This window comes from Adiantum capillus-veneris, chromosome 10 (genome assembly GCF_014529385.1).
Source record: "Adiantum capillus-veneris isolate H3 chromosome 10, ASM1452938v2, whole genome shotgun sequence".
NCBI classification, from domain to species: domain Eukaryota; kingdom Viridiplantae; phylum Streptophyta; class Polypodiopsida; order Polypodiales; family Pteridaceae; genus Adiantum; species Adiantum capillus-veneris.
The window spans coordinates 43788013-43815433 of NC_140940.1; the positions used below are offsets into that span (position 1 = coordinate 43788013).

Consider the following 27421-nt stretch of genomic DNA (forward strand, 5'->3'; position numbering starts at 1 on the left):
CTCTAAATTGCCCTCGCCCCTACCCACCCCCTCCCTCCCACCTCACCCCTAACTACCCCCTACTTGCCCTACCCTATCCCCCTCGCCCCTCTCAACCTTTCCCTCACCCCTACCCACCCTCCCTTCCACTCGCCTCTATCTAGTCCCCCCTCGCCGCTACTCACCCCCTCCCTCCCACCTCGCCCTACCCTATCCCCCTCGCCCCTCTCAACCTTTCCCTCGTCCCTACGCACCCTCCCTCCCCCTCTCGCCCCTGCTCTTCCCAATTCGTCTCCCTCCTTCCCAATTCTTCCCCCTCACAACTCGCCCCTCACTTCCCAATTCGTTCCCCCCAATTCGTCCCCTTCACAACTCGCCCCCTCACAGCTCGCCCCTCCCCTTCCCAATTCGTCCCCCTTCCCAGATTCGCCCTATCCCCAACTCGCCACCTTCCCTTACCCAACTCGCCCCTACCATCCCTCTCACTCGTCCCTATCTAGCCCCACTCACCCCTACCTACCCCTTCCCCTCTAGAGTGAATGAATAACGCATTGAGAATGTATTCAAAGAAGAATGGATTTTTTTGCGAGAATCAGTCCTGTGCACGAATTGCAAAAAAGTGAAAAACCGAAGCCCATCACTTTGTTTCTCTGGGAAGTCTTCACTTTCCACTTTCTGGTCAGCTTACCTAGCCGGGGCATTACTTCTTCAGCATATTTTGCAAATATTGGCATTGCTTCATTGGCACTTCCTCCTTAGGAACTCAAAATCTTCTCCAAACATCACCTTCTTCAATGAGAGTGTACTGTGTTTTTCCCGTGTTTTTCCTGGTGTTTCAATTGTTCTCTCTACTCTCACTGTTTCTCTCACCGGGACGGTGAGTGGTCTTGTGGCAGGCAACCTGTAGCAAGGCTACTCACTGGCATGGGACAAGCATTTAATTGTAGTTGGGCTTGAGTTCACACTGGGGCGGACTCTCATCTGGGCTGTGACACGTGGCAAGTGTTACGGATGGTGGTCCAATGGACACCGTGGCCAGATCACCACCACCTCAGTTAGGAGGTAGGCTTAGCTGGATTGGGATATCTGCCAACTGTTGGTGGTTCTTGGGAGATACATATGAGTGGTTGGTTCCAATCGTCGGGACGCATCATCATCTTTTTTTTTTGTGGTCAGTCATCTAGAGTCTCTCATCAGAGTTGTACACAGCACGTTTGCACCATCCCTACACAGTTGAGCCTCAAGACCCCCACTGTACCTATGAGATCTGGGCTGGAGCTGAGTGCGTTGTCATGCCAGAGTCTGTATCGGTTTCTTTGAGTTTGTCGATGTTCGTGCTCTTCATCTGCTGAGTCGTACTATTGTCGTCTCAATTTTGGATCAACTTCAGATTCATTTCTTTTTTCCTTAGTGTTTAAGTGTTAGTTCTTTGTAATTTCCGTACTCAGACATGATATCAGATTCACCAATTGTAACTTTTTGGTCTCATAGGTCATTTTGGCCTTTCGAAAACATTAATATAACATTTCGTTTCATCTCTCTCTCTCTCTCTCTCTCTCTCTCTCTCTCTCTCTCTCTCTCTCTCTCTCTCTCTCTCTCTCTCTCTCTCTCTCTCTCTCTCTCTCTCTCTCTCTCTCTCTCTCTCTCTCTCTCTCTCTCTCTCTCTCTCTCTCTCTCTCTCGCGTGCAGATGAGGATTCGAGCCATACTCTCTCGACATCTAGAGTGCAGATGAGGATGGATTCTAGTAGTAGTAGTATTTTTGTTCTAGTTCTTTTGTACCCAGACATGGTATCAGATTCACTATTTTGTAACAGATTGGTCTCATAGGTTATTTTTGGCCTTTTGAATATTTTAACATTTCATCTCTCATCTCTCTCTCTCTCTCTCTCTCTCTCTCTCTCTCTCTCTCTCTCTCTCTCTCTCTCTCTCTCTCTCTCTCTCTCTCTCTCTCTCTCTCTCTCTCTCTCTCTCTCTCTCTCTTAGTATGATGACCTCACTGCAACTCCTAGCCTTAAACGGAGCACAAAGATTTGCTAATTCAGGGGAATGTACATGCTATACATCCAATAAGGGCATGAGTGCTATTGATTATGTATTGGTTTCCTATGAGGCGTCTCACATAGTGCATAATCTTGCTATTGGAAACAGATCACCAAGCTCAGACCACACACCAATACATGTATGGCTACACATACCTGCTCGAATTGAGGAAAAACAGCCCCAACCCCGATCATGGACATATAAGATGCAAATAGATAAGAAGCAAGCATATGCAACATGCTTAGACAGGAAACTTGCTCAAGAATGTATGCCATCTAACATTGAAAACACCTGGCAAATTTTCAAACATGCATTATGCGAAGTAGTAGAGGAAACAATGGGGAAAACATACAGAAAAGGGAAGAGCAAGAAAGGGTTACCACACAACCCCTGGTTCGATGAGGAATGCAAAAATGCAAAGAAACAGTTGCGGCTAACACCCCAAACAGCCAATGCATGGGTAGATTTAGCAAAGATCTACAATACTCTCAAGCGAAGGAAGAGAAGAGAATATGAGTTGCACACTGAAACACAGGCCATAGCGAATTTCAAAAAGAACCCCAAGGGGGAATGGCTGAGAATGAAAGGAAAGCGGAAGGACACTATCGGAGACATAAGTCCAGAAGACATGTATGCATATGTGGAACAATTGTATGTACATGAAGACGCACAGGGGATGCCAGATATGCGCCATGAAATTCCAATAAAAGAGCCTTTCGATTTCACAACGGTGACCAAAGGCATACAAAAATTATCCATTGGTAAAGTACCCGATACGCTACACTTCAATTCCGAAATTCTCAAATGGTCAGGCAACATTGCACGGGAATGGATACATGGATTAATTAATAAGGCAATCACACAAGGGCTGCCAGCAGACTGGCAAAGAAATTGGAAAGGGGATGTAAATCATCCCACTAATTACCGAACCATCACGGTTGGATCATGTATGTCTAAACTTCTCAAGAGTGTTCTAGAACAAGCCATAAGCTCATGGGCAGAAACAAATGGCAAGCGCGCAATAGGACAAGCAGGTTTTAGACCCAAGCATAGTACGATTGACCACCTTATTTCACTCAGGGTCTTAATGGAAGAGAGCCGGCTAAAAGGGAAAACCTTGTACTATTGTTTTGTTGATTTCACAAAAGCATTCGACACGGTCCCGAGAACTGGCCTATGGCAAAGAATGGAAAGTATTGAGGCACCACTCTATCTCAGAATTGCAGTGGCACATCTTTACCAAAGAGTTCTATGCCAGCTGAAAACACATGCAGGTATGTCCAAGGAATTCTCAAGCAACATGGGAGTTAAACAAGGATGCCCTTTATCCCCAACTCTCTTCAGGCTATGCATAGACCAGATTGAGGACTTCATACCCCAGGCACTCGCAAAAGAACCAGATGGACCGGCCATCGGAATGCTCACACTTCTGCTACTCATATATGCAGATGATGTTGCTCTTTTTGCACATGATATAGTATCTCTTCAAAAATTGGTAGATGCCATGCATACCTTTTGTGAAAACACGGGGCTCTCAATCAATGTAAACAAGACAAATTTTATGCTAGTGAGGACTCAAAAAAGACAGGAAATTCAACCAACTCTCATGTACCAAGGGAAGCAAATTGAAAGAGTAGACAGCTTTATGTACTTGGGAATGGATATACCATCTAATTATGCTTGGGGACAATGCGCACGAAATAGAATTGATGTGGGGCATGCCAAATATTACCAACTTGAAAACATGTATACACAAAAAGTCATCAAGAGATGGGAAATTAAAGCAATTATATTTGAGACGTGTGTAGTACAGGCCATCCTATACGGAGTAGAAATTTGGGGAGCTAGTATCTCAGCCCACCCATGGAATGAGATTGAAAAGATACAAAAGAAGTTCCTATGTAGATATCTGGGAGTCAAAAAAACTACACCGTATTCAGTGTTGCTTTTGGAAACAGGCAAAAGACCCCTCGAAATGAAAGCCCTGCAAAGAATGTTTACATACATTATGAAAGTTAAATTGATGCCCTCCACTCGAAGCCCCCACATAGCATGGAAGGCCGGATGTGCACTACAAAAGACTGAGAAAAGTAAATTCTTAACATCGAGTCTTATCCAAGACATAAGGAAGTGGTTTGCAAAATGGAATGTAGAGGCATATGTGGACATGCCCATTGTCAAGGGGGAAGAAGGGGAATGTATGCTGAATTTTGAAATAGCACTACTTGAATGCCTTCACAATAAATGGCGAACGACCACACATCGGTCCAAGTTCGAATATTATTGCAAACATGTCAACACAAAATACTGGGAGCTCTACAGCACAAGCAAGCCGGAAGCCCAAGTACACATCCAAACGCCTATGCCCCATATGGCAAGAAAAGCCATAACTCTGATGCGTACAAGATCACACTTGCTTAAGATAGAAACAGGCGGCTGGCTGAAAATTGATGCTCAGAAAAGAATATGCACATCATGTACTATGCGATCCCTTGAAGATGAAGCACATGTGACGTTAGAATGCCCAGCATCCGCACATATTTGAGCTGATTTTCAGCAACTCATACACGGATGCCATACTCTCGCCGAGTTGCTCTCAAAAACGGACCCCTCCCCTACAGCTCTCGGGACATATCTTGCCCGCATACTAGAACACCACAAAACACTCACAGAAGACACAAAAAAGTCACACGAGTAACACACCCTCGAAAGAGGAGAATGTCTAAAAGGTCCCATGGGTCTTTTTGGCCCCCCGTGGACGTGAAATCAAATCAAATCAAATCTCTCTCTCTCTCTCTCTCTCTCTCTCTCTCTCTCTCTCTCTCTCTCTCTCTCTCTCTCTCTCTCTCTCTCTCTCTCTCTCTCTCTCTCTCTCTCTCTCTCTCTCTCTCTCTCTCTCTCTCTCTCTCTCTCTCTCTCTCTCTCTCTCTCTCTCTCTGCCCCCTGCCTTGCCCTGCACCCCCTCGCGCCAGCCCGCGCCCTTTGCCTCTCTCTCTCTCTCTCTCTCTCTCTCTCTCTCTCTCTCTCTCTCTCTCTCTCTCTCTCTCTCTCTCACACACACACACACACACACACATTCTTCTCACTAGGCGCGCATTATTCTCCACGGCTACGTGCTTAATCGCAACTCCAGGGCTGCAGAAGCGCAGAGGGAGCAAAAGCTGGCGGTCACATACGGACGCGACAACAATGCAAACAGAGAAATCATACGGGTAGACGGCAGCAAGAGCGCACGGGCGACATCATCACACGCGTAGGCAGCAACATCATTCACTCGGGATTCAACAAAAATTCTAAGTTCCGAATGGTAAGTGAGCCCGATACATCTCTTGAACAACAAAACATGGAAGCAATCTCCCCTACACAAGACCCTGCACAGGACACGGAAGCCATCAATGTCTCACCTATTTGCAAGTCACGAGCAAAGGAAACCTTCATGCTCACGAACAAGCGGATGGCACAGATGGAGAGGGAAATGAAGGAGTGGAAAACAGAGATGGAAGGATGGTGGAAGGAGAAGGCCAACCTCCTTCAGATGGTCTTCAATGAGGGCGCACAGTGGAAGAAGGAGAAAGAGAGCCTTAACGCAGAAATTCAGACACTCAAAGAAGAAGTCTCAGCCCTCAAACAGAATAACCCAAACGCCGAGATACGGATACTCAAAAATGAAGTCTCTGCCCTTAAATAGGAGCTTGTTGATAGAGTAAGCAATGGGCTAGAGGAAGGCGAATTTCAACCCTCGATAATAGATGAAATCAAGGAAATCAAGGAACAAGTAAGGATGATCACAGAGGAAGAGAAAATGAGTGTGGCAAAGACATCTTCATGGGCGGAGATGATAACAAGGACACAGAAAAAGGCGGACGAGGCCGAAAAATGGATTGAGGTTGCCAAGAAATGGAAAGGTCAAGAAACTCCTTGTACACCGACGCTTATCAACATGACCCTTGAAGAGGAACAAAGAAGGCGGATGCGAGCACTGCATGTGAGAGTGACCGGGCTTAAGGACATAAATAATGTGGAGAAAGAGGTCACAAGCCTTACATCCATGATAGGGACGGAGAAACCTTTGCACACAAAGGCATGGAGGGTAGGTAAGAAAAGTGATAGCGTGGGAGAGTCTTCAAAGGGGAGAGCTCTAATACTACGCTTCCACTCGTTAGAAGAGAAGAAGGAATTCTTGAGGAAGAGTCCTACTCTCAAAAAGACAGGTATTTTCCTCGGGGATGACCTGACTCTCTCACAACTCGCACATATAAGAGAGGTAATGCCAGCGATTACAACGGCAAGGGAGAAGGGAAAGATAGCCTTTTATAGAGATGGACGGGTGGTGATTTTAGAGCGACGCATTGCATGACGGTGCGAGACCTATGGGACCACATTGAAGATGGATACATGGAATTGTAATGGGTCTATGAGACTGGATGTGGGTGCATTTGAGGACAGTTTCAAAGACAAGGATATTGTATTCTTCTCAGAGACTCATCAAGCCCCTGGACAGGTAATGCCACAGGTGATGGGTTACAGATGGGAGACAGCTCACAGGACAAATGCGAGATCTGAGCATGGGAGCAGAGGTTCAGGAGCAGTAGCAGTTCTATTTAGAGAGGAACTACAACCATTACTGCATATTGTACGAAGAGATGATCATGCTAGATATATGTGGGTGAGATTGAGAGTTGACACAGGTCGATTCCTATATATTGCCATATGTTACTTTCCTCCCAATACATCCATGTATGTTGCATCCAGAGGGCAGTCACCTTTCTCTATTCTAGATGATGACATATGGGAGTTTTCTAGGGATGGTGATATCATTCTCCTAGGGGACTTTAATGCCCGAATGGGCAACTCGCAGACAGTCTTCTACGACACTTCTGATGAGATGCTCAGAGAGATGGATGTGGGTGAGCTGGGATTGGACAGATGCTCAGATGATAGAGAGCAGACGCAATATGGAAGATACCTCATGGAAATGACGACTACACATGGATTAGCCATACTTAATGGATTACAGCGATTTCCCGAAGCAGCCGGTTTCACATGCTTTCCACACAGACATGGGGCCAGTACAGTGGATTATGTTATGACACAACCAAGATTTGTCCCCTGCATTCAGGATTTCACAGTGGGAGCCAGGCCAGTGGGCATAGCAGTAGATCATGCTCTCTTGACATTGTCCGTTACATTTCAGTATAGTACAACCCAGACACTAGGAGGCAGGTCACACATCCGCTATACATTTACACCAGAAACTGATTTCGTTTATACAGAGGAGATCTGGGACCGTCTATTGGAAGGCACAGCTGGCACAAATGGTACAGGCCTCTCAGTGGAGGAGTGCACCAATCTACTGATGACTGAGACATTGCATAAGGCTGCATCAATGGCATACCCACACACTCAGCCGGGTAAGAGACGACATTCTGGGAGCATGCCCCAAAATAGTTGGTATGATGAGGAATGCAGAGAGATGAGAGCCCAGCTTCATAGAGATCTTCTGTTAGGAGTCATCACTTACAGACAGTCTCGGATTGCTTTCCGACGCCTTGTGCGACAGAAGAAGCGAGCTTACCTAGCTCAGATGGAGCGAGACTTATATCAGATGTTCTTGAGTAGGGACTCAGGAGAGGCATGGCAACTCTTCCATGAGCACTCTCCCCCCCCTAGTGATTACTTCACCTGATGTGTGGGGCCAATATGCGACATCATTATATACGGTTTCGGGACAGGAACCCTTCCTGACCCTACCAAGCCTTGCCCAGCTACAAGCACTTTCTTTACACCGGAGATGGTACTGAGGGCCATCGACAGGATGAAGACCGGGAAGGCATATGATCATGACGGTCTAGTAGCGGAGCACTTTATACATGCCAAGGATATGCTGATGGAGGTTCTCGCAGTGTTGTTCAATCGTGCCATGTGTGAGGGATTACCTGAGACCTGGAGGTTGTCTAATATTGTGCCCATCTTCAAGACTGGTGACCCTACAGAGCCTAGGAATTACTGCACTATTATGGTTGGACACACATTGGCACAATTGTATGCATCTATTCTGGAGCAACACTTGAGTAGATGGGCAGAGGGCGAGGGTGTACGAGCAAAGGGTCATGCCGGCTTTAGGAGGGGTTTCTCCACACTTGATCATATTCTGACACTCAGGGCCATCATTGAGGAGGGCAGAGCACATGGGAGACGGATCTATTGTAGCTTTGTGGATTTTCGCAAAGCATTTGACATGGTACCAAGGGCTCGATTGATGCACAGACTGCAAGAGATGGAGGTGCCCATAGAGGTAATTTGGGGGATAATGGCTTTGTACAGATCAGTGGCGGGACGTGTACGCACTCCGGAAGGGGTATCTGATTTAGTTCACTCTACTATTGGAGTGAAACAGGTTTGCCCATTGTCTCCTACTCTATTTGGTATGTATGTAGATGAGGTGTCTGATTACATTGACAGAGAGGGTGACAGGGGTGCCCAAGTGGCAGGGACGTGGATCCCATTGTTGCTTTATGCTGATGATATTGTGCTGATATCTGACTCACCAGAAGGTATGCAACGACATTAGGATGCACTACGCAGTTTTGCAGAGGATAGTGGACTGGGTGTAAACCTAGGTAAAACAAAGGTTATGGTGTTTAACACCACACCACAATGGGTCAGGAGATCAGTACCTACTTTCAAATATGGTCAAGAGATTGTGGAGTATACAGATGCATACACTTATCTGGGGGTAGTCTTCACTGGGCCGAGATTTTCTTTGAGAAGAGCAGTAGAGACTAGACTAACTAGAGCCGGTGCGGCTCTGGGAGGAATGGAGAGGATGTGTTCACAGGTTCAGTTCCAAGAACCTAGGACAAAGTTATGGCTCTTTGATACTTTGGTTGCCTCTACTATGCTATATGAGGTGCAGGTTTGGGGACCTTCTATAGGCCAGGATGGGTGGAGGCGTATGGAGAAGCCCCTGGTATCTATGATCTCTCGGCTGATTAGAGCCAAGGTTTCTGTACCGCATGATATCATTTGAGCGGAATTAGCTGCCCCCCTATGGAGATCGAGGTGCTCACCAGATCAGTCTCCTTTGTACACAGTCTGTGGGATACTATCAGAGACAGATATGCCAGGGTGGCTCTAGAGTCCTCCAGACAATTAGCTCTTAACGGGGATACATCATGCTGGTATGCTTAGATGGCATCATGGTTCCAGACACATGGTTTCACCATGGACAGGCTGCCTCCTTTTCAATACTCTCTTCAGGCACCCATGAGGTCTCTGACACGGGTTGAGATTAATAGACTCATCCGTCAGGATTTGATCCAGCTCGACACGAGGAGGACATGGATAGAGCCGTTACAAGAGTTGGGCACAAAGATGACCTTCTATAGAGAGCATCTTCTCCACCTCACGGGGGATGGGTTTGTGATTCGACCTAGCTATATGGACACACATCTTTCGCATGGTTTGTGTTGTGCCATTGGCCAGATACGCACGTCCTCACATCAGCTCTGTTGGGATTAAAGCCCAAGTGGCCTCTTATGCGGATATGGCCGCCCGCCCGCCTAACTCACTTACCTCTAACTCTTTGTATATACTAACTTATACTTTGTGAATACTAAGGTATTGGGAGATAACCCTTCTAACAGTTCTCTGCGTACTGTACTGTGTAAGCTCACTCTGTGTGTGTGTGTGTGTGAGAGAGAGAGTCGACCCACCCTCCGCTCCGCAACTTCAATTGGTATCAGAGCCTTGGTTCAGTGCGGATTTGCGCAATCGCGCGCGCGCACTTTTCCGGCAGATTCTGGATCCGGAGTTTGAAAATTCACACTCGGCGTTTCGGGAGCGTTTCCATCAGGCGACCTGGGGTTTTACCCCCCTTTCGAAGCCGTTTATGCCCTCAGAATTTCGTTCTAAGCACTACAGCAGAAGATAGATTTCAGCCGCAAAGAAATCCGTCTTGTATAGATTGGCAAGCAGGAGGTGGCCGACATCAATATCGGCATCGACATACATCACTCATTAGTCTTCAGAGCATCATCTATAGACCAGGTACACATATATATCATCAAATATATATATTGCAGTCTGCATTGTTACTTCTTGTGCTTGCCAGGTTCCAGGGGAGGTGTGGCCATACGACGGCTTGACACCACTGGCATGTATTGCAGATTGATGTACTGTGATTGTGGGTCTGCTAGTTGTGAGTCACGCTAGCAGACAGACCGCCGCAGCGGTCATAGGACAGTGATTGGTCTATTATAGGATGTATGCTAGTTCTGGGCAGTTTGTTGAGCCATCTGAGAGGGTCGTGTGTGAGGTTTTTTGAAGCCAAGCACTGGGGGATGGGTTACCGAGTGTGAGGTGGATTAGGTTGCTGGAGTTCCCCTCTACACGCATCCTCTTCGGCGACTTTTATCCCTTAGGATGTATGACTTTGTGTAGACACTGGATTGCATCTTATGCGTCAGGCCGTTGAGGCATTGTTCAGCGTTCAGTCTTGAGACAGATACAGGTTCTTTCATCGCCCAGAGAGGAGACAGTGTATGCTTACAAGACAGCATATTACAGAGATTTTTTAGATTTGTCACTGGTCAGCTATTTATGATTGTCTTTTGAGCTATCTTTTGGTTCCCAGAGCTCAGTTTACAGGGGAGACTCTGTCAAACATTTTCAAAATACTGACAGTTCCTGAGGAGAGGTGTTCAGCTTGTTGATTACAGCTTGTTTACTGTGTACAGAGGCCAGTTTACAGGGGAAACTCTGCCGGATTTTTCTCAGGAGTAAGCAGTTTGGCAGATATGGCATCTTCTCAAAGTGAGACTCTTTACAACATAAAGAAGCTGGATGGCACAAACTTTCCATTCTGGAAGAAGCAGATTTGGCAGGTTTTGGTGCAGAAAAAACAAGTGAAGCCACTGAATCTCAAAGGGGAGAGACCAGAAGGTATGGCTGAAGATGAGTGGGAAGAGCTTGACGAGTTAGCTTCTTCCACAATCATGCTGACACTGGCAGAAAATGTTTACTTCAACGTACCAGAAGAGACTACAGCGTATGGCGTATGGCAAAAGCTATGTGGTATGTACGAGAAACAAAGTGTTGTTTCTCAGATTTACTGGCTCAAGAAATTGGTGGATTTGAAGATGAAGGAAGGGACAGCCATGTCAAATCATCTGAATGAATTTCACACAATTTTCAGCCAGTTAACAGCACAGGAGATAGTCTTTCCAGATTCAGTGAAGGCTATGTTTCTCTTAATCACTTTGCCAGACAGTTGGGATACTTTTCGTACAGCGTTAAGTAATTCTGTCGCGCCAGAAGGTCTTACAAGTGCCAATGTAGAAGGCAGCTTGCTCACAGAGGAAGTGAACAGGAAGAACATTGACAAAGGCAAAGGCAATAGTGCTTTGGTCGTTCGAGGGAGACAACAGTTTAAAGAGAAGAAGGGTAAGAAGGCACAAAACCGAAGTAAGTCTCGTGATTCGAAGTCAAAGGATGACATAGAATGCTACCATTGTGGCAAGAAGGGTCACATGAAGCGAGACTATACGAAATGGAAACAAGAAAAAGGAAAAACAAAGAGTTCTGAGCAAGATAAAAAGAAGAGTTCAGTGAAGATTGAAGAGGTGAATGTCACAGGATCTGGTTCAGACAGTGATTCTGGTATAGCAGCTGGTGACATCTTCCTTACAAGCAATCTTGATTCTGTTTTCTTGACTGCAGAGGATGGACATGCTATGACTGATTGGATTATCGACTCAGGCGCATCTTTACATGTTTCTCCGCACAAAGAGTGGTTTACATCATATGTGGCTACTAAAGATTATGTCAGACTTGGCAATGAGCAAGTTTGTGACATACTTGGAGTGGGAGATGTGCAGTTGAAGTTTCAGAATGGCTCTTCTTTATGGCTCAAGAATGTCAGACATGTTCCAGCAATCCGAAAGAGCTTGATTAGTACAGGGAAGTTGGATGATGCGGGTTATGTGACAGTCTTTGGGAACAGCGCTTGGAAGATCTCCAAAGGTTCGATGACTGTAGCACATGGCAGCAAGTCAGGAACTCTGTACACTTTACATGTTTCAGAGGTTAAAAACCATGTAATTAATGTGATTGAGCAGCCAAGTGTGTCACTGTGGCATCATAGGTTGGGACATATGTCAAAAAGAGGAATGGAAATACTTTCTCATTATGGTTATTTGCCTGGCTTTTCATTTCAAGATTTCGAGTTTTGTGAGCATTGTGTTTATGGTAAGCAAACACAGGAACCGCACAGATCAAAGAGGAATCGTAGGGACGAACGGTTAGCTCTTGTACACAGTGATCTATGCGGACCAATGCCTAGTTTGTCACTAGGGGGAGCAGCGTACTTTTGTACATTCATAGATGACTATTCTCGCAAAGTATGGGTTTACTTCTTGAAGCACAAGGATGAGGTGCTCAAGGTCTTTAAGACATTCTTGCAGCTGGTGGAGAATCAGAGTGGTCAGAAGCTGAAGTGCTTGAGAACTGACAATGGTGGAGAGTACGTTTCCAAAGCTTTTCAAGACTTTTGTGAAGCAAAAGGGATTAAGCGGGAACTTACTGCACCATATAATCCTTCACAGAATGGGGTTGCAGAACGTATGAATAGGACCATACAAGAGAAGGTCGGAAGCATGTTGTCAAATGCTGAGTTGCCTGATGGATTTTGGGCGGAAGCAATGGCTACAGCAGTCCATTTGATCAACAGGTCTCCTAGTAGGATTCTGGATAAGAGTGCAGTGGCCGAGATGCTATGGACAGGCAAGGCACCTTCGTATAAGCATCTCAGAGTCTTTGGTTGTGAAGCTTATAGCCATATTCCTAAGGAGTTCAGAAATAAGTTAGAATCAAAGAGCAAGAAGTGTATATTTCTTGGCTACGGAGAATCGGGCGAGATGGGTTACCGGCTTTGGGATCCTGAGTCCAGAAAGCTTATTCGTAGCAATGATGTCCATTTCAATGAAGCCAAGTTTCACGCTAAGCCAGAGAAGACAGAGGAGATCAGAAGAGTTGTCTTCAGGGAAGATGGACCTAGTGCTAGCACATCAAGACAGCATGGTCAGGCTCAGGAACAGCCTATAGTGGCTAGAGAGGCAGAATCAGTTGTGGTGAGACGTTCTGAGCGTGTCTCCAAACCACTTGATCGTTATGTGCCATCTCTAAATTATGTCATGCTCACAGATTGCGGAGAACCATCTTGTTACAAGGAAGCATTACAAGTGGTTGACTCGAAAAAATGGCAGTTGGCCATGCAGTCAGAGATGACAGCTCTGCATAAAAACCAGACATGGAAGTTGGTTAAATTACCACAGGGCAAAAAGGCTCTACCTTGTAAATGGGTTTACAGGTATAAGATCACCGCTCATGATAGTCAGCCAAAGTACAAAGCAAGGCTTGTTGCCAAGGGCTTTAAGCAAGAACAAGGCATTGACTTTGATGAAGTCTTCTCTCCAGTGGTCAAGATGACTACATTGAGATTCTTTCTTGCATTGGTTGCTATATTGGATTTGGTGTTGCACCAAATGGATGTCAAGACAGCGTTCTTGCATGGTGATTTAGATGTGGAAATTTACATGCAGCAGCCAGAAGGGTTTGTTGAGAAAGGCATGGAACATTTGGTATGCCAATTGTTAAAGAGTCTTTATGGCTTAAAACAATCACCAAGGGCATGGTACCATAAGTTCCACCAGTTTATGCTTTCTCAAGGCTACAAACGTAGTGAGTTCGATCACTGTCTATATACAAAGAAGGCTAAGGATGGCAGTTGGCTGATCCTTATTTTGTATGTGGATGACATGTTGATTGCTGGCAAACACTTGGAAGAAATTTCAGCTTTGAAGTCAAAGATGGAAAAATCGTTTGACATGAAAGACATGGGTGAGGCAAGTCATATACTTGGTATGCGCATTGAGAGAGACAGATCAAAGAAGTTGATTTGGTTATCTCAAACAGAGTATATTGACAAGGTTTTGCAACGTTTCAATATGGAGAAGGGAAAGGCATTGAGTGTTCCATTGCCACCATATGTGAAACTTAGCAAACAAGATTTTCCTGTGTCTGAGGAAGAAAAGGCTGAAATGGATAAGATTCCATATGCGTCTGCAGTGGGTCGTTTGATGTATGCAATGATTGCTACACGTCCGGATATTGCATTTGCAGTGGGAGTGGTTAGCAGATATATGTCAAATCCCGGCAAGAAACATTGGGAGGCAGTGAAAGGTATCATGAGATACTTAAAACATACAAAGAGTATGCGCATATGCTATGGTAGTCAGGATTTGAGTGTCAGAGGATACACTGACTCAGATTATGCAAGAGACTTGGATAAGAGGAGATCTACATCAGGCTATGTCTTTACATTGGCTGGAGGTGCCATATCATGGCGATCTCGATTACAAGATTGTGTTACACAGTCTACTACTGAAGCTGAGTATGTTGCAGCAAATGAGGCATGCAAAGAAGCTATTTGGCTTGGTAGATTGGTAGCAGACTTGGGAATCAATGCAGATATGCCAGAGTTATATTGTGATAGTCAAAGTGCTATACAATTGGCAAAGAATCCAGTGTTCCATTCGAAGACTAAGCATATTGATGTGAAATATCACTTCATTAGGGAAGTACTTGAAGACAAGCAGATACAATTGCTGAAGATCCACACCAAGGACAATCCTGCTGATCTACTCACAAAGGGACTTCCAGGAGAGGGCTTTGTGCATTGTCGTGAGTTATTGGGCATTGGATAGATGGCAGCCATGTAAATCTTTGTACATTTATGTTCATAGATTTAGAGTTACTTAAAGTGCCACATTGGACTTTAAGTGGGAGGTTGTTGGGATTAAAGCCCAAGTGGCCTCTTATGCGGATATGGCCGCCCGCCCGCCTAACTCACTTACCTCTAACTCTTTGTATATACTAACTTATACTTTGTGAATACTAAGGTATTGGGAGATAACCCTTCTAACAGTTCTCTATGTATTGTACTGTGTAAGCTCACTGTGTGTGTGTGTGAGAGAGTCGACCCACGCTCCGCTCCGCGACTTCAAGCTCGAGATTGAGACTGGCAAATTCAGAGGGACACCAGCGGATAACAGAATATGCCGCTTATGCCATCTAGAGCCAGAGACAGAAGTACATTACATATGTCATTGCACAGGTGTACTATGAGATACAAGGTCGCTTTCACTGTCTATTCAGAGAAGGTTTTGGGCCTCTATCTAGGGTAATGAGTTATGAGGATCAAAGATGTCTTAGGCTTTATCTACTTGAGATACACAAGCATAGAGAAACCTTACTAAGGAGAGTTGAAGAGAGACACCCCCAAAGACAGATCATAGATTTCTTTACACTAGATATTGTACACCCAGAAGAACAGAGAGAGGAGCAACCAACGACGATGGAGAGGTCTACCCATACTACTGGCATTCTAATAGACCGAGCATTGGAGCTAGGGAGATCTAGACGACCCCGAGGGAGGAGAGGAGCTACACAATTTCGAAGGAGACTATGGCAAAGGATTCAAGCCATACTCTTGCGTCGTCCAGAGTGCAAATGAAGATGGATCTCTACTCCCCACCCATATTGTCTTCACATTGTAATGCTTAGTTTAGGATCCCGCAGTATTTATATTTTGTTATCCTAGTTTAATTTATTTTGTTAATCTGACTTTGTATCAGATACACCGCATTGTAACTTTCTGGTCTCATAGGTCACTTTGGCCTTTTGAAGACGTTAATATAACATTTCATTTCATTTCTCTTTCTCTCTCTCTCTCTCTCTCTCTCTCTCTCTCTCTCTCTCTCTCTCACACACACACACACACACACACACACACACACACGAGCATACATTAACAATATAAAGATCTGCTACTGAGCTTCTGTCATAGCTCTAGAGATGCAAAACAAACTGAAAATAGTAGCAGACATTCTTGATTTGATGAACATCATAATAGAAAGCATAGAGAATAGGCTCTCATCATTATTATTTTGACACAAGAACTACTTTCAATGTGCATGACCACGGTTTATCTATCATCAAATTAATTCCAAGACCATGCAAAATGGGGGGTTGATCCGAAAAATTTCATTTGCCCACATCTGATCTGAGATATTGGAGGCTCTGTTATCCAAAGATAAAGTAATCTGTACCAATATAATATGCAGTGCCAGTGCCATGTGGCCTTGGATATGCAGAATTAGGTCATACTAGTAACAATAGCCGTGAAATACAGACCTTTCTCATTTGAGGGGTCAGAATCTTCCTGCTCCTTCAACAACTTGCGCATGGTAACAAGCTTTTCTAGCTGCTCTTTTATTTCGTCTGCCTTCTCATAAAACTCTTGTTCCTTTTTCTTGTAGAATAGATTCACCTTGTTAAGCTGCCCATCCAGCCTAGCAAAGAAGATCCTTTCATTCTCTACCTCACCATGGGAGTGACCAATTAGCAATTCTGTCTCATACAATTCTTTATCAGCATCATCAGCCGGAAGATGCCGCATATGTACCTATGTGAATGAAACACAAAGAAGATGCAGTAAGTGACTCAGTATCAGATGGAAGAATGTAATTTGGTTCTTCCCATTGCACAAGATTGACGAGGTAAGAACTTAGAATTTCATGGAAGAATACAAAAGACGTAGAAGAGAAATTTTAACATGGTAGGAACATTTCCAAGAGAAAAGCGATAAAAAAACCTGTACACAAAGCTGGCATTGAAGACTGGCATTTGCAACTGTTTCAGATTGTGGTAGTGAGCAGGTGGTGGAGCTTTTGACTTTGAGATGGCGCTGTCTTATTGTTTTGTTGGAGTGCTTGGCTACAAAATTATACCAGTTTCAACCTCAGTTTTCTCCCAATATCAGGGGGTTACCCCCTCTGTTCCTCTTGTATTTTGACTTCGTATGTTTTTTAACTGCTATGAGAGTCAAGGTCTACAGCCCCCTTTCCTTCAAAAGAAAGAAAGAGCCCATATTGTCTCTAGAGGCCAATGTGGCGTATGAGACCAAAACAGTTCATACATTGATGATTTTATCTCTCTCTCCGAGAAAGCTAAAAACCAAACCTTAAGCTGAAGTCAATTGACTGCAAATCTAAGCACTACGTCAATACTACAAGATATCTCAAGGGATCTGCTCTCAATGCAGTGTCACACTCCTCGAAAGATATATCAGATGTTTCTCTATGTGGTTGAGATGCTATGGTATCCTCCACCTATGGTGCTCAAGAATAGTCATGATCGGATGGAAATGGGGGTGTCTGAGTCTCCTCCTTGGTAGATGTGGACATCTCGTTCGACTGAGGGCCAATACCACAGGAGCTTCATTGATAACAGTAGAGACACACCATCGAAAGCCTTCATCATTGAGAGGAGTCATGCTCTGCCCAGGTGAGCCTGGCTGAGATCTGGTCTCTCATAGAGTGGCTGTCCGACGTCTTCCCCAAGCATCTCTGGTCCTTAATTGCATAACCAGTCTCATCGGTACAAAACCCTCTTGAATTAGATAGCGATACCTGCCCCTGATCTCGTAATCCACAATACAGCTGCAAATATAGTGCTCCTCCGTCGCAGGATCTCTCTCACACAGCTAATAAACTCTATCCTCTGCCTTTATCCTCTCCTATCTGCCTGTGTCTACCCTCACTGGTGTGATGAAGTGCAAATATGCCCAATAGCAGTTGATAAACCATGTGAGAGCTGAGTATCCATATAGCTTGGATAGATAATAAGCCATCTAGAAAGAGCTGGTGAAAGTCACTCTGGTAGCATACCATCCTTGTGCCATGGGGAAGAGCAGTTTTGGTCCAAGTCTCTATGTCCCGCCACAATATGTCAGTTCTAATGATTCTGATCGGGTTTGACTGGCTGATCAGCTCAAGTGTAGGGCAATCAAGATTAAACACAAGAAGTTTTGAACAAATTCTCACAATAATTCCCACATTGTGACTTACCTCAACATCATGAGCTTCTGTGAGGGAGGCACTACATACCTAGCTAGGTACGATTGGGGGCAAGGGGACCGCCGGCCCGGTGGGTGGGGGGGCCGGTAGTCCACTATCCCCAATCGTACCTAGCTAGGTATGCGGTGCCTCTTGAGCAGAAGCTCATGATGTTATGCATTGCATGAAAAACACTGAAAAAGACTCCGTTTTCCTATATGAGAAAATCTTCTTGTGATTGTAGGGGAGGTCCATCAACTAAGATGACACACAATACAAAGCTTCATAGAGAGGTTGTAGTTGTGGAAATGGAACGGAGCCTCAAGGCTAGACGGGCCAAGAATGGATGCACACTACTCTGTGATGGGTGGACAAATGTGAGATTTTATTTCATGCCATTCCACAGTATATCATTTTCGGACATAAAGGCAGGGTTGTCCAGGAAATACATCCAAAGAACATAGTCCAGGTCATCACAAACAGTGCCTCCAATTGTGTGTCCTTCAGTAGGTTTCCACAAGGCAAACTCCCTATGATTGTCTCAACTCTTTGTGCATCATCACAAACATGCCCCATGAGCACTGTTTCTACTCCCAAAGGGCAAAAGGAGGAAATTTCATATAAAGAGAGCAAGACCTCACTTCTGGCTTGATGTATGTTGAAGTGGGTGTATGCAAGAGTCAAATGCATCAAAACCTTCATAATTTTTCCAAGTATAGTCAAAATACGATTAGACATGATGATGAGAGAAGAAAATCTGCACACCTTAACTGCAGCATTTCTTAAACGGCCACTCATTCTTCTGGCAAGACTGCCCATCTGTCGAAATGAAGGAGCCTGATACAATTGTCGACAAGGGCTCATGGCAGTCAGTAGATTGAACCTTTGGGGTTGGGCCTTTATGTTCTCAAGGTCCTTCTTCAGCTGACTGTAGTCACAAAATGCATGCTTCCACTCTGGCACTAGCTGGCTCTCCAGCCTCTCAGAGAAGTTAACCATGTTTTCTCACTTAGTAAGTCCTAGCCAGAAATCCTGGTTGTTGGACTGTGACTGCGGTCTGCTTCTTCAGAAATCTGCCACTTCCAAACCTCTGCAAGGCATAGAAGAAAAGTGAAAGTCTGTACTTCTCCTAGAAAATTAATCCTTACTATGCCATAGTGCTATGTCTGTGAGAAACATAATTAAAGTGCCAATATATGTTCATCATATGCATGCCCCCACAGATACATACATGTGCATACATATATGAATGAAAACTAATCGAGCATTCACAAGATTTATCTGCCTTTTAAAGATGCCAGCAATCAAGAATGACAAGCTGTATCTCGATTTGGAAGAGGTAGAGATTGGCCCCCTAAATTTGATGTTTGTACCTTGAAATGCTTCAGAACCCCACACACTTTGTTGTGAGTGGGGTTATAGACCAAAACAAATATGCAAGTATGTGCTTTTCAAGAGTGGGTAACACGGTACACCCACTTGGATCATTTGAATTCACATAATCCATTCCCCCTAGTTTAATGATATCATTCATTACTCAGATTGCATGGGCTACATGGAATTGCAGCATCATATATGCATGTAGCTTTTGGCAAGGATTCGGAAGCCTGTTAATACATATGTGGGTAGCTGTAAGAACTGTGTTGCATACAAGCCAATTTTCTTTAAATCATCATGATTTAGGTACAAGACAAATAGGATTGTGCAACTTTTCTGTACGCTTATTATGAGCTCAAATACCTTCAAAAAAATGTTACTTTGTCCTTGCCAGTACTTTTTTGTTTTTTGGGTTTTCAAGGTTAAACTTGTGAATTAACCATTGCTTGCCACACACGTATGTGTAAACTCTTGTCCTGTCTAGACCTTCATTCAATCAAATTTGTAGGCAAATGTTCGCATGTGCTTGCAAGTGTGGGGGCAATCATAGCAGTGTATAGGTTTAATGATCCCCAATGCATTAAGCAAAGCAGGGAATGATCTTGCCTCCTTTTTGCAACTTTGAAAGGCACCAGCTGCAGCTGATCTTCAACTATCGGGGCCTTCTTCCCTGCTGTAGGTGTGCAGCTGCAGAGAAACAGAAACAATAGTATGTAAATGGAGGGCGCTTTGACAGAGTGCAAGAAAATTGATGGCGAGAAAAGCATAGAAACCATTTACCATGAACAATGGAAGCAAGAGAAGGCTGAAGCTATGTTGCTGTGCTTTGCGGTTTTGAGAGAAGAAGAGGGAATCACGGGTTGGGGGCGGGGCTGTCTGAAGAAGAGAGAAGATGATGTGAACCATCACCATCTCGAATCTCGATTACAGTAGGCTGCGCATATTTAGAAATTAGGAGATTGAGATTACGGGGGAGAAGCTACTGCGCGGGAATCGTTTTGAAATATTTAAATCTTATTACTACCGGTCGCTCGTGGCTGTCTCCTTCAACGTAGGTATAAACAAATCTTTTCTCGTCTCTCTCTCTTCGGACTTCCATTATCGAACACGCAGACATTTTCAATCTAATTATTTGAATTTTGGCCGCAAACGTAATGCTAGCAGCTACGCTTGACGTTTTCAACTGTGCCCAAGATTGTAGAAAAATCCAAAAAAGCCAGAATCTTTCGAAGATACCATAACATCCTGTAGGCAGAAAAAAAAGTTGTTTCTTAAAAAAGCAAGATTGAGTCTTTGTGTATGCGTGTCTCACATGCCATGAGCGTGGAGAGCTCTGAGGGATAACAAAGAAGCTTCTTCTCGTGACCTTCATGGGCAACCACCTTGCTCAAGAGCAGAAGCGGTGGGCACGACTGGCTTGTCTGCTTCTCTCGAGCGTTAGGGAAGATGGGCATTGAGTGGTAGGTAGAGAGAGAGGGCAGTGCTGAAGGTAATCGAGCAAAGTAGGGTGTGTAGGGGAGCTCTTCATGACCTCGCCATTGCCATCAAGCAACAGTCCAAGAGGCTCTCCCCCTGTTGTTCATGGCTGTGGATGCTAGGGGAGAAGCAGGGCAGCAAAGGTGGGTGGCGAGGGCAGCTATAGAGCTGGGCGGCAAAGGCGTAGAGGAACATAGGCTGGCGGGTAGGGGGCAGGGGAATATTTCAGTGTATTACTCGAATTTTTTAATAGAGGAACGAGTAGTACTCAATGCTCATCTATATGTATTCTATAAATTCTATAACAGCAGAGCGAGTGCCCTTTACACGTGTCAAAAAATGAAGGCTAAAGTCCAAAACGAGAGAAGCTCCTCTGCGCACGATAAAGAGGGAGAGAGAAAGAGAGAGAGAGAGAGAGAGAGAGAGAGAGAGAGAGAGAGAGAGAGAGAGAGAGAGAGAGAGAGAGAGAGAGAGAGGCCGTGGCCCGCCGAAGGCGGCCGGCCGTACTAGTCTATAAAAGGGGGAGGGATTCCGGCATTCCCTCCTCCACGTGTCAATATAGGAATGATTCGCCCATTCCCGTCCCTCTTTGCCAAGCGTATGTCGTGCATGTGTGTGGATGTGATCATGGACCCAGGCCCGTTGTGCAGTCCGATGTTCTCCTTTCGGCCTTACGATCCCTGCACTCGAAGCTCTTTTAATTGTTCTTTTGCACGGAATGTCGTGCACGCATTAATATGAGAGAGAGAGAGAGAGAGAGAGAGAGAGAGAGAGAGAGAGGAGGTGAGGACTTTGAGTTAGAGAGAGGATGGCAGGATGCTCCCTCTAAAATTCAAACACATCTACCTCTTGGCTACGAGTGGGCCCCAATAGTCGTTGCTCAAGCCTTATACACCCCTCAAACTCCAGAGCCCATACTACGTATGTGTTCATCTTTCTCCCTACAGATGTAAGGTGAACCCATGTTTACAGCTTTTGGGAGATGTCCTTGGTTATGAGTTTCTCAACTCTTCATGTTCGATGTGCATCCCTTACCTCCTCATCATGTTTAAGGTCCTCCCCTTTCTGCCCCACTGTCTCCTTTTTTGTCTCTCTTTTATATGATTGTGTGTGTGTGTGTTTTAGTTATTTACTTATATTACCCATAGACAAACATATACATGTTCAAAGACCAAGGTACCCAGATAAATACAAGGTTTATTGTACAAAACAAACTTAGATAGCATGATTTTGTACAAATGAATATCATCAGGTTGGTACAAGTCACCATCCCAAAAGGTAGAAATCCCTTCACAAATTTTGAACCAGCAGCAACAAATCTTCCAAATAGTAAAGCAACCAAAAGCTGAACCAAAGAGAGTAGCCCTCACCTGCACCCATAGAACAACATAACATTCTGTTAGCATTGGCTTTGTATGCAGGTGATGTACGGGCATCCTAGTTGTTATCCATGTCACAAAGGTACAACTTTTTTAATGCAAGTACACTTATCATTGAAAGATAAACTTAAATAGACTTTGGTAGCCAATTACAACATCATAAAAACTTCAACAACCTACAATCTGCCAATGATTGTCATTGGAGGGATTTATGTTAAGGATCTTTATAATTTTATCTCCTTATTCTTGCAGGTTCTATTAAGATAGGCTCTCTTCCTCGACCATGCCATGTTCTTAGCTGCAAAGAAAGCCACATATTCTGCCCTAGTTGCTTTAAGCTTTTCCGAGATATGTGCCCTCTTGATCGAATCGACAATAGTACTCATCCAAGCAGTCAGCCTATACCTTGCTATAACCTGATAACAATAGACAAATTATTAGCAACGAAAACCGTCATAACATACTCTTGTATATAAGAAAACCCTAACAGGTTTTGCCATTATCATGAGCGACACCAGCCACCAAATGGTTGGATTCCATTAAAATTTTTAGGAAACCGAGAGTCTAACTTACTAAGACGCTATCTGAAGTAATATGTACGTGCTACAATAACATGCCGAGACAATAAGGAATCATCAAAACTAGTTTATAAAAATGTATATGCCCTTAGTCTGGTCCCACCAAGTTATATCATCTTACTACTCCTTATAGCAAAGGAAACCAGGGGGTAAAAAACACCTACAAACAATAGATCTTGTCTATGTTCCCAAACATAATGTCCATGTCAAGATTATCCAAAAAATTGAAAAACCAGAGAGAGGCACATTGTCTATGTCATAAATATGAAAAAAACCAGGAGTTTTATACCCAAATTCGGAAATAGGTATTTCTGTAAGCTTCTAGCTAAGAGCCGATAACCAAATCTATCCAGCATGTCATTCATTGTTTCGAGGCATCATAAGTTAGTTGAATTCTATAAGACAATTGTATATAACGACTTTTTAAAAAAATATACAGCATCAGCCAAGAAGGCACTATGTCGAGCTATATCTCCTAGTTAAGATTAAGGATAATTACCTGATTATCAATCCAAACCAAAAGCATCCCCAAAGCAGCAACATAATTGGTTGCTATGCGTTTATGCTAGGTGTAGTTAGCATTAGGTCGAGACACATGGTAGCTAATGAGTTTAGTGTAAACCCATGCCAGTCTAGTAGGAAAAAAGAGTAGTTTCATTAGCATATCATAAGTTAAAAGAATTCCATTAGACAACTGTAACTAGCACCTATTTTTGCCAATGTATACATCATCAGCCAAGACAGCCCTATGCTGAGCTTTGCTAACAAAAGGATAATTACGCGATTATTAATACACACCTATAGCAGCCTACAGCAACCCCACATCAGTAACATAACTGGTATATGTGCCTTTATACCAAGTTAAGGGAGCCTTATGTCAAGGCCTAACTGGAGCAAAAAATATTAGTGTAGAGCTCTAGCCAGCCAAGGAGGAAGTCAAACTGAGTTGTTACTTCTACAAACCAACAAGAAGTACTCATCAGAAATGTAAATTCTCTGCAAAACAGCCCAAGGTATTTCTCGAAAAACCTACTCATGCCAAACTGAACCGACAGCCTTATGCTGAGGTATACAGTATCAGCCAAGACAACAGTATGCTGAGCTATACCTGCTAAACAAGAAGGATAATTTCCAAGTTATCAGTACAAATCGAAAGCAGCCCGTATCAGCATCATAAATGGTAACGGAGCCTTATACCAAGTAAAGATAGCCATAGGTCGAGACTAAATGGAGCAAGGAGATAGTGTAACTCCCCTGCCTGCTTAGTCGGAAGCAAAAACAGTGTTCATATTATCATACTAGAAAAAGCACTTACCAGAAAGGAATCAACTCAGTACAAGGAATTCTTTGGCACTCCTACTTAGCCCAAACAGATCAGACCAGCATATATACGTGAAGGTAGGTATTCTCGACACATTTTTTCAAGCATGTTATCAACCAAACCATCGAGAAGTTTTACCATGTCAAGCAACCACCTATCCAATTCTCAATAAACCGTCATAGGTCAAAGCCCAAATGAGCCTTAGGTCAAAAACCAGAAATGGAGCTAAGGGATTTAGACTATAACCATGCCAACCCAGGAGGAAGCCAAAAGAGTGGTTATATCAGTATACCAGCAAAAGTACTCCTCCAAAAAGAGTTTGTTTAGCATATATTCCCAATGTATTTTTAAAAAACCCATTGAGCACTAAATTGAAAAAGCCACCACACTTTCTTGAAACCAAGTTTTCATATTCCTTAATGCGTGTTTATCCAACAAACCAATGAGATGTATTACCATGCCAAGCACCACCAATCCAATTTTCAAAGAACCATATCCAACTGATTTAATACCATCTTTAATGTGATTACATTTAACCATATTCCTTTTACCATGAAAAACACAGCTAGTCCAGAGTCGCCCATCCAAACTGCAAGCAAATACAAGCCATAAGCACATCAAAACATCTTTAAACATGTCCATCAGTTATTAATTACCAAACAAAGAGGGATTACTATTAAATCTTAACCCATTAAGCCAAAGAACTCCACACATGAGAAGGAGAAGCCAAAGAATGAACCTCCAAAGCTTGTTGTTTATCCTTCCCTTTAGCCATAGCGTAGCACACTCAAAGTACAGTCACTCACACAGTGTACCTCACGACAACAACTACTGACTGAATGCACAAAAGCCTACTAAGTGAGGGAGAATCGTCACCTTATATACGATTTGAAGGATCAAGGCTGAGAATAATCCGCAGCACATACCACCGAATGTAGCACTAACAATCATCTACGGCGAGTCATCAATCTGCAGGCGGTATGCAATAAATAAATCCATGTGTAATGCCAGTAGACGAGCTCCAAAAAAGGGGGGGAAAGAATCTACCACTTGCAAATCCAGCTCATTGGGTAAAATATGCAGGCCAGCTCATCGCGTGTAGACATGCAGGCAGTAAGATTTCTTGTGTCGATACTTAACTCATCTTCTACGTAGAGCGTAAGTAAAACCAATTACAAGAGGACAACATAATGTAAACTTCAACAATCCCATTCACATATGGCCATGAAAAAAGTCCAGGGCCGGCCAAACAACATTCTCATGCAATTACAAGCTGCATAGGAAGTGAGCTAAGCTAACCCCTAAATAAGATTAAAAAACGTCTCCCTGACATGTGTGTGTGTGTGTGTGTGTGGTGAGAGCGTGTGAGAGAAGGGAAAAAACCTACGCATTCTACCTTCAGGTGCCCTGCATGTTTTGCCTACCTATGCGAGCTGTCTGTCTGCACACCCTGTGCATGCTGACTTGCTCCGGCCTTGCGAGTCCTTGTCTCTGCACAACTCATCTATGGTGGTTTTTTTTCTTTTTGGGGGGGGGGGGGGGGTCAGTGAGGTCGACCAGGTGATGTTGCATCCTCTCTTGGTTTATTCGAAGGTCTGGTAACGTTTGTAGTGTGTCAAGTTCAGAAGTGGGAAAAGGACAATGTTCAGTTGATGTATTTTTGTTGTGGTTTTGGGTGCAATTTCTGTACAGAGCTTTGGTAGCTTTCCACAGTTTCCAACATAGTTTTTTAGACGTTAGTTTTGTCTGGCGAGATTTTGTTCCTTTATGTTCGATACACTGTGAGTTTTTAAGCGTTGAAAAGCAATGGAACCTGCTTTGGAGGCCGCTTCGAACATTAAAGCTTGCTTGTATGAGGACTTCGAGGAGGCTCAACAAGCCTGGAATGGTTAGGCGCCTATTCTTGAGGTGCACATTGCCGTGCAGGACCTCATGGACCCAATGGTGCAGTATGCTATGAATGCAGCGATCCTGTTTTTCCCAAGGAAAATGCCTACGTCTGTGCAATATCATTTCTTGTCGTTGTTGGCTACGTAGCTTGGTAATGTGATTTGTCCCCCGAAACTGGATGCGAACACCAATAGGTTTTGCATTCTTTGGGACACTGACAAACAAACACTTGAAGGAATCATGGTTGACTCGAGAGATCCATGGGTGGGCAAGCGCCCATTTAATCTTAGATGGGGTAAATTTGCAAATTCCTACTTTCAATGTGTCAAATTTGGTCATATGCAATCTGTGTGTTCGGAGCCAGTCTTGTAACTCTCTCTTTCAGTTGTTCCTTGGTTCATCTCTATCCCTATAGGTAAACCTAATGGTGAACCTAAGCAAAATGGAGCCTCTTCTGCTAAGATGGTTTCAATTGTGGAAAAAGGGAAAGGCAAGACACCACAGTCTACTAATCCTGGGAATGGGGCTACTGTGAAAGGCAAAAATGTTGGGCATGCCTATGCTAACTCCTTGGTGGTGCCTAAGAAGTCAATAAAGATTTGCACACCACTCTCTTCCCGTAATTATGTTCCCCCTGTTAATGCAAATAATAATGCATCGTTTAAGCAACTTCCTTGTAATGATAATCGCACTTTGATTGAGCATGGGAAAAAGTGATGCACTCTTCCAAAGATGTGCTCCTTGGTGAGACTTCCACCCCACATGCAAATCCTATGGATTCTTTTACCGCGTTGACTCAGAGGATGGGTTCTCATATGGATGTAGTGGATGGAGACGTGTCTATGGGCACATCTACTTGATCCCTATGTCTTTGGCCTCTTGTACATATGATTCCTAATGCAAAGTCACATTAAATGCATATCATACAATGTGTGTGGGTTATGTAACCCCGATAAATGGTGATTGATCTGGCACTATGTACATGCATTAGGGCAGACATAGTTGTTTTGCAAGAGCATAATCAACATGAGCTTGCTGGTCAATGTTCTTATTTTACCGGTTATTGGATTGCGTACGCTGGCTTGCAAGATTTTTTGGGTGTATTGATGCTAGTTTTTTATGAGCTTAAGCCTATTCTGTTGCATAACGATCCACATGGCAGGTGAATGGTTGTACAATGTTTGTTGAATGGCCAAATATATGAATTTGGAGGTGTTTATGCTCATACAGCCTCAGGGAAAAGGGCTCGTTTATGGCAATAGATTTCGTCTCACCCTTGGACCTCCAACGTATTGTTTCGTGGAGATTTTAATAATACCCCTGGCACGAATGACAACACCACATGTCATTCGCATATGTTACTTGCGGAACAACAAGAATGGACCATCTCCTTGCCTCTGCTCAGATGATTGATTTATGGCAC

General features: G+C 44.0%; 2 protein-coding genes across 2 annotated transcripts; one reads left to right on the forward strand and one right to left on the reverse strand.

Moving 5' to 3' along the window:
• The first annotated feature begins 6408 nt into the window (after positions 1-6408).
• On the forward strand, positions 6409-7766 carry LOC147448756 (uncharacterized). The gene is made up of 2 exons (XM_086521455.1): positions 6409-7523; positions 7754-7766. Exons 1-2 carry the CDS (start codon positions 6409-6411, stop codon positions 7764-7766), a joined length of 1128 nt encoding a protein of 375 aa, XP_086377581.1.
• An 8262-nt stretch (positions 7767-16028) lies between these two features.
• Positions 16029-19139, reverse strand: LOC147448757 (phosphate transporter PHO1 homolog 1-like). The gene is made up of 2 exons (XM_086522446.1): positions 18743-19139; positions 16029-16545 (listed from the first exon to the last, which is right to left on the reverse strand). The coding sequence occupies exons 1-2, from the start codon at positions 18974-18976 to the stop codon at positions 16237-16239; spliced, it is 543 nt and encodes a 180-aa protein (XP_086378572.1). The 5' UTR covers positions 18977-19139; the 3' UTR covers positions 16029-16236.
• Positions 19140-27421: the final 8282 nt, after the last annotated feature.

Excerpts from the sequence above, each read along its gene's own strand:
- LOC147448756 (XM_086521455.1), top strand. The coding sequence starts at position 6,409 with ATGGATACATGGAATTGTAATGGGTCTATGAGACTGGATGTGGGTGCA.
- LOC147448757 (XM_086522446.1), bottom strand. The coding sequence starts at position 18,976 with ATGGTTAACTTCTCTGAGAGGCTGGAGAGCCAGCTAGTGCCAGAGTGG. Across the intron at positions 16,546-18,742 it reads TAAGAAATGCTGCAGTTAAG|GTACATATGCGGCATCTTCC; the intron begins GTGTGCAGATTT and ends TCATTCACATAG.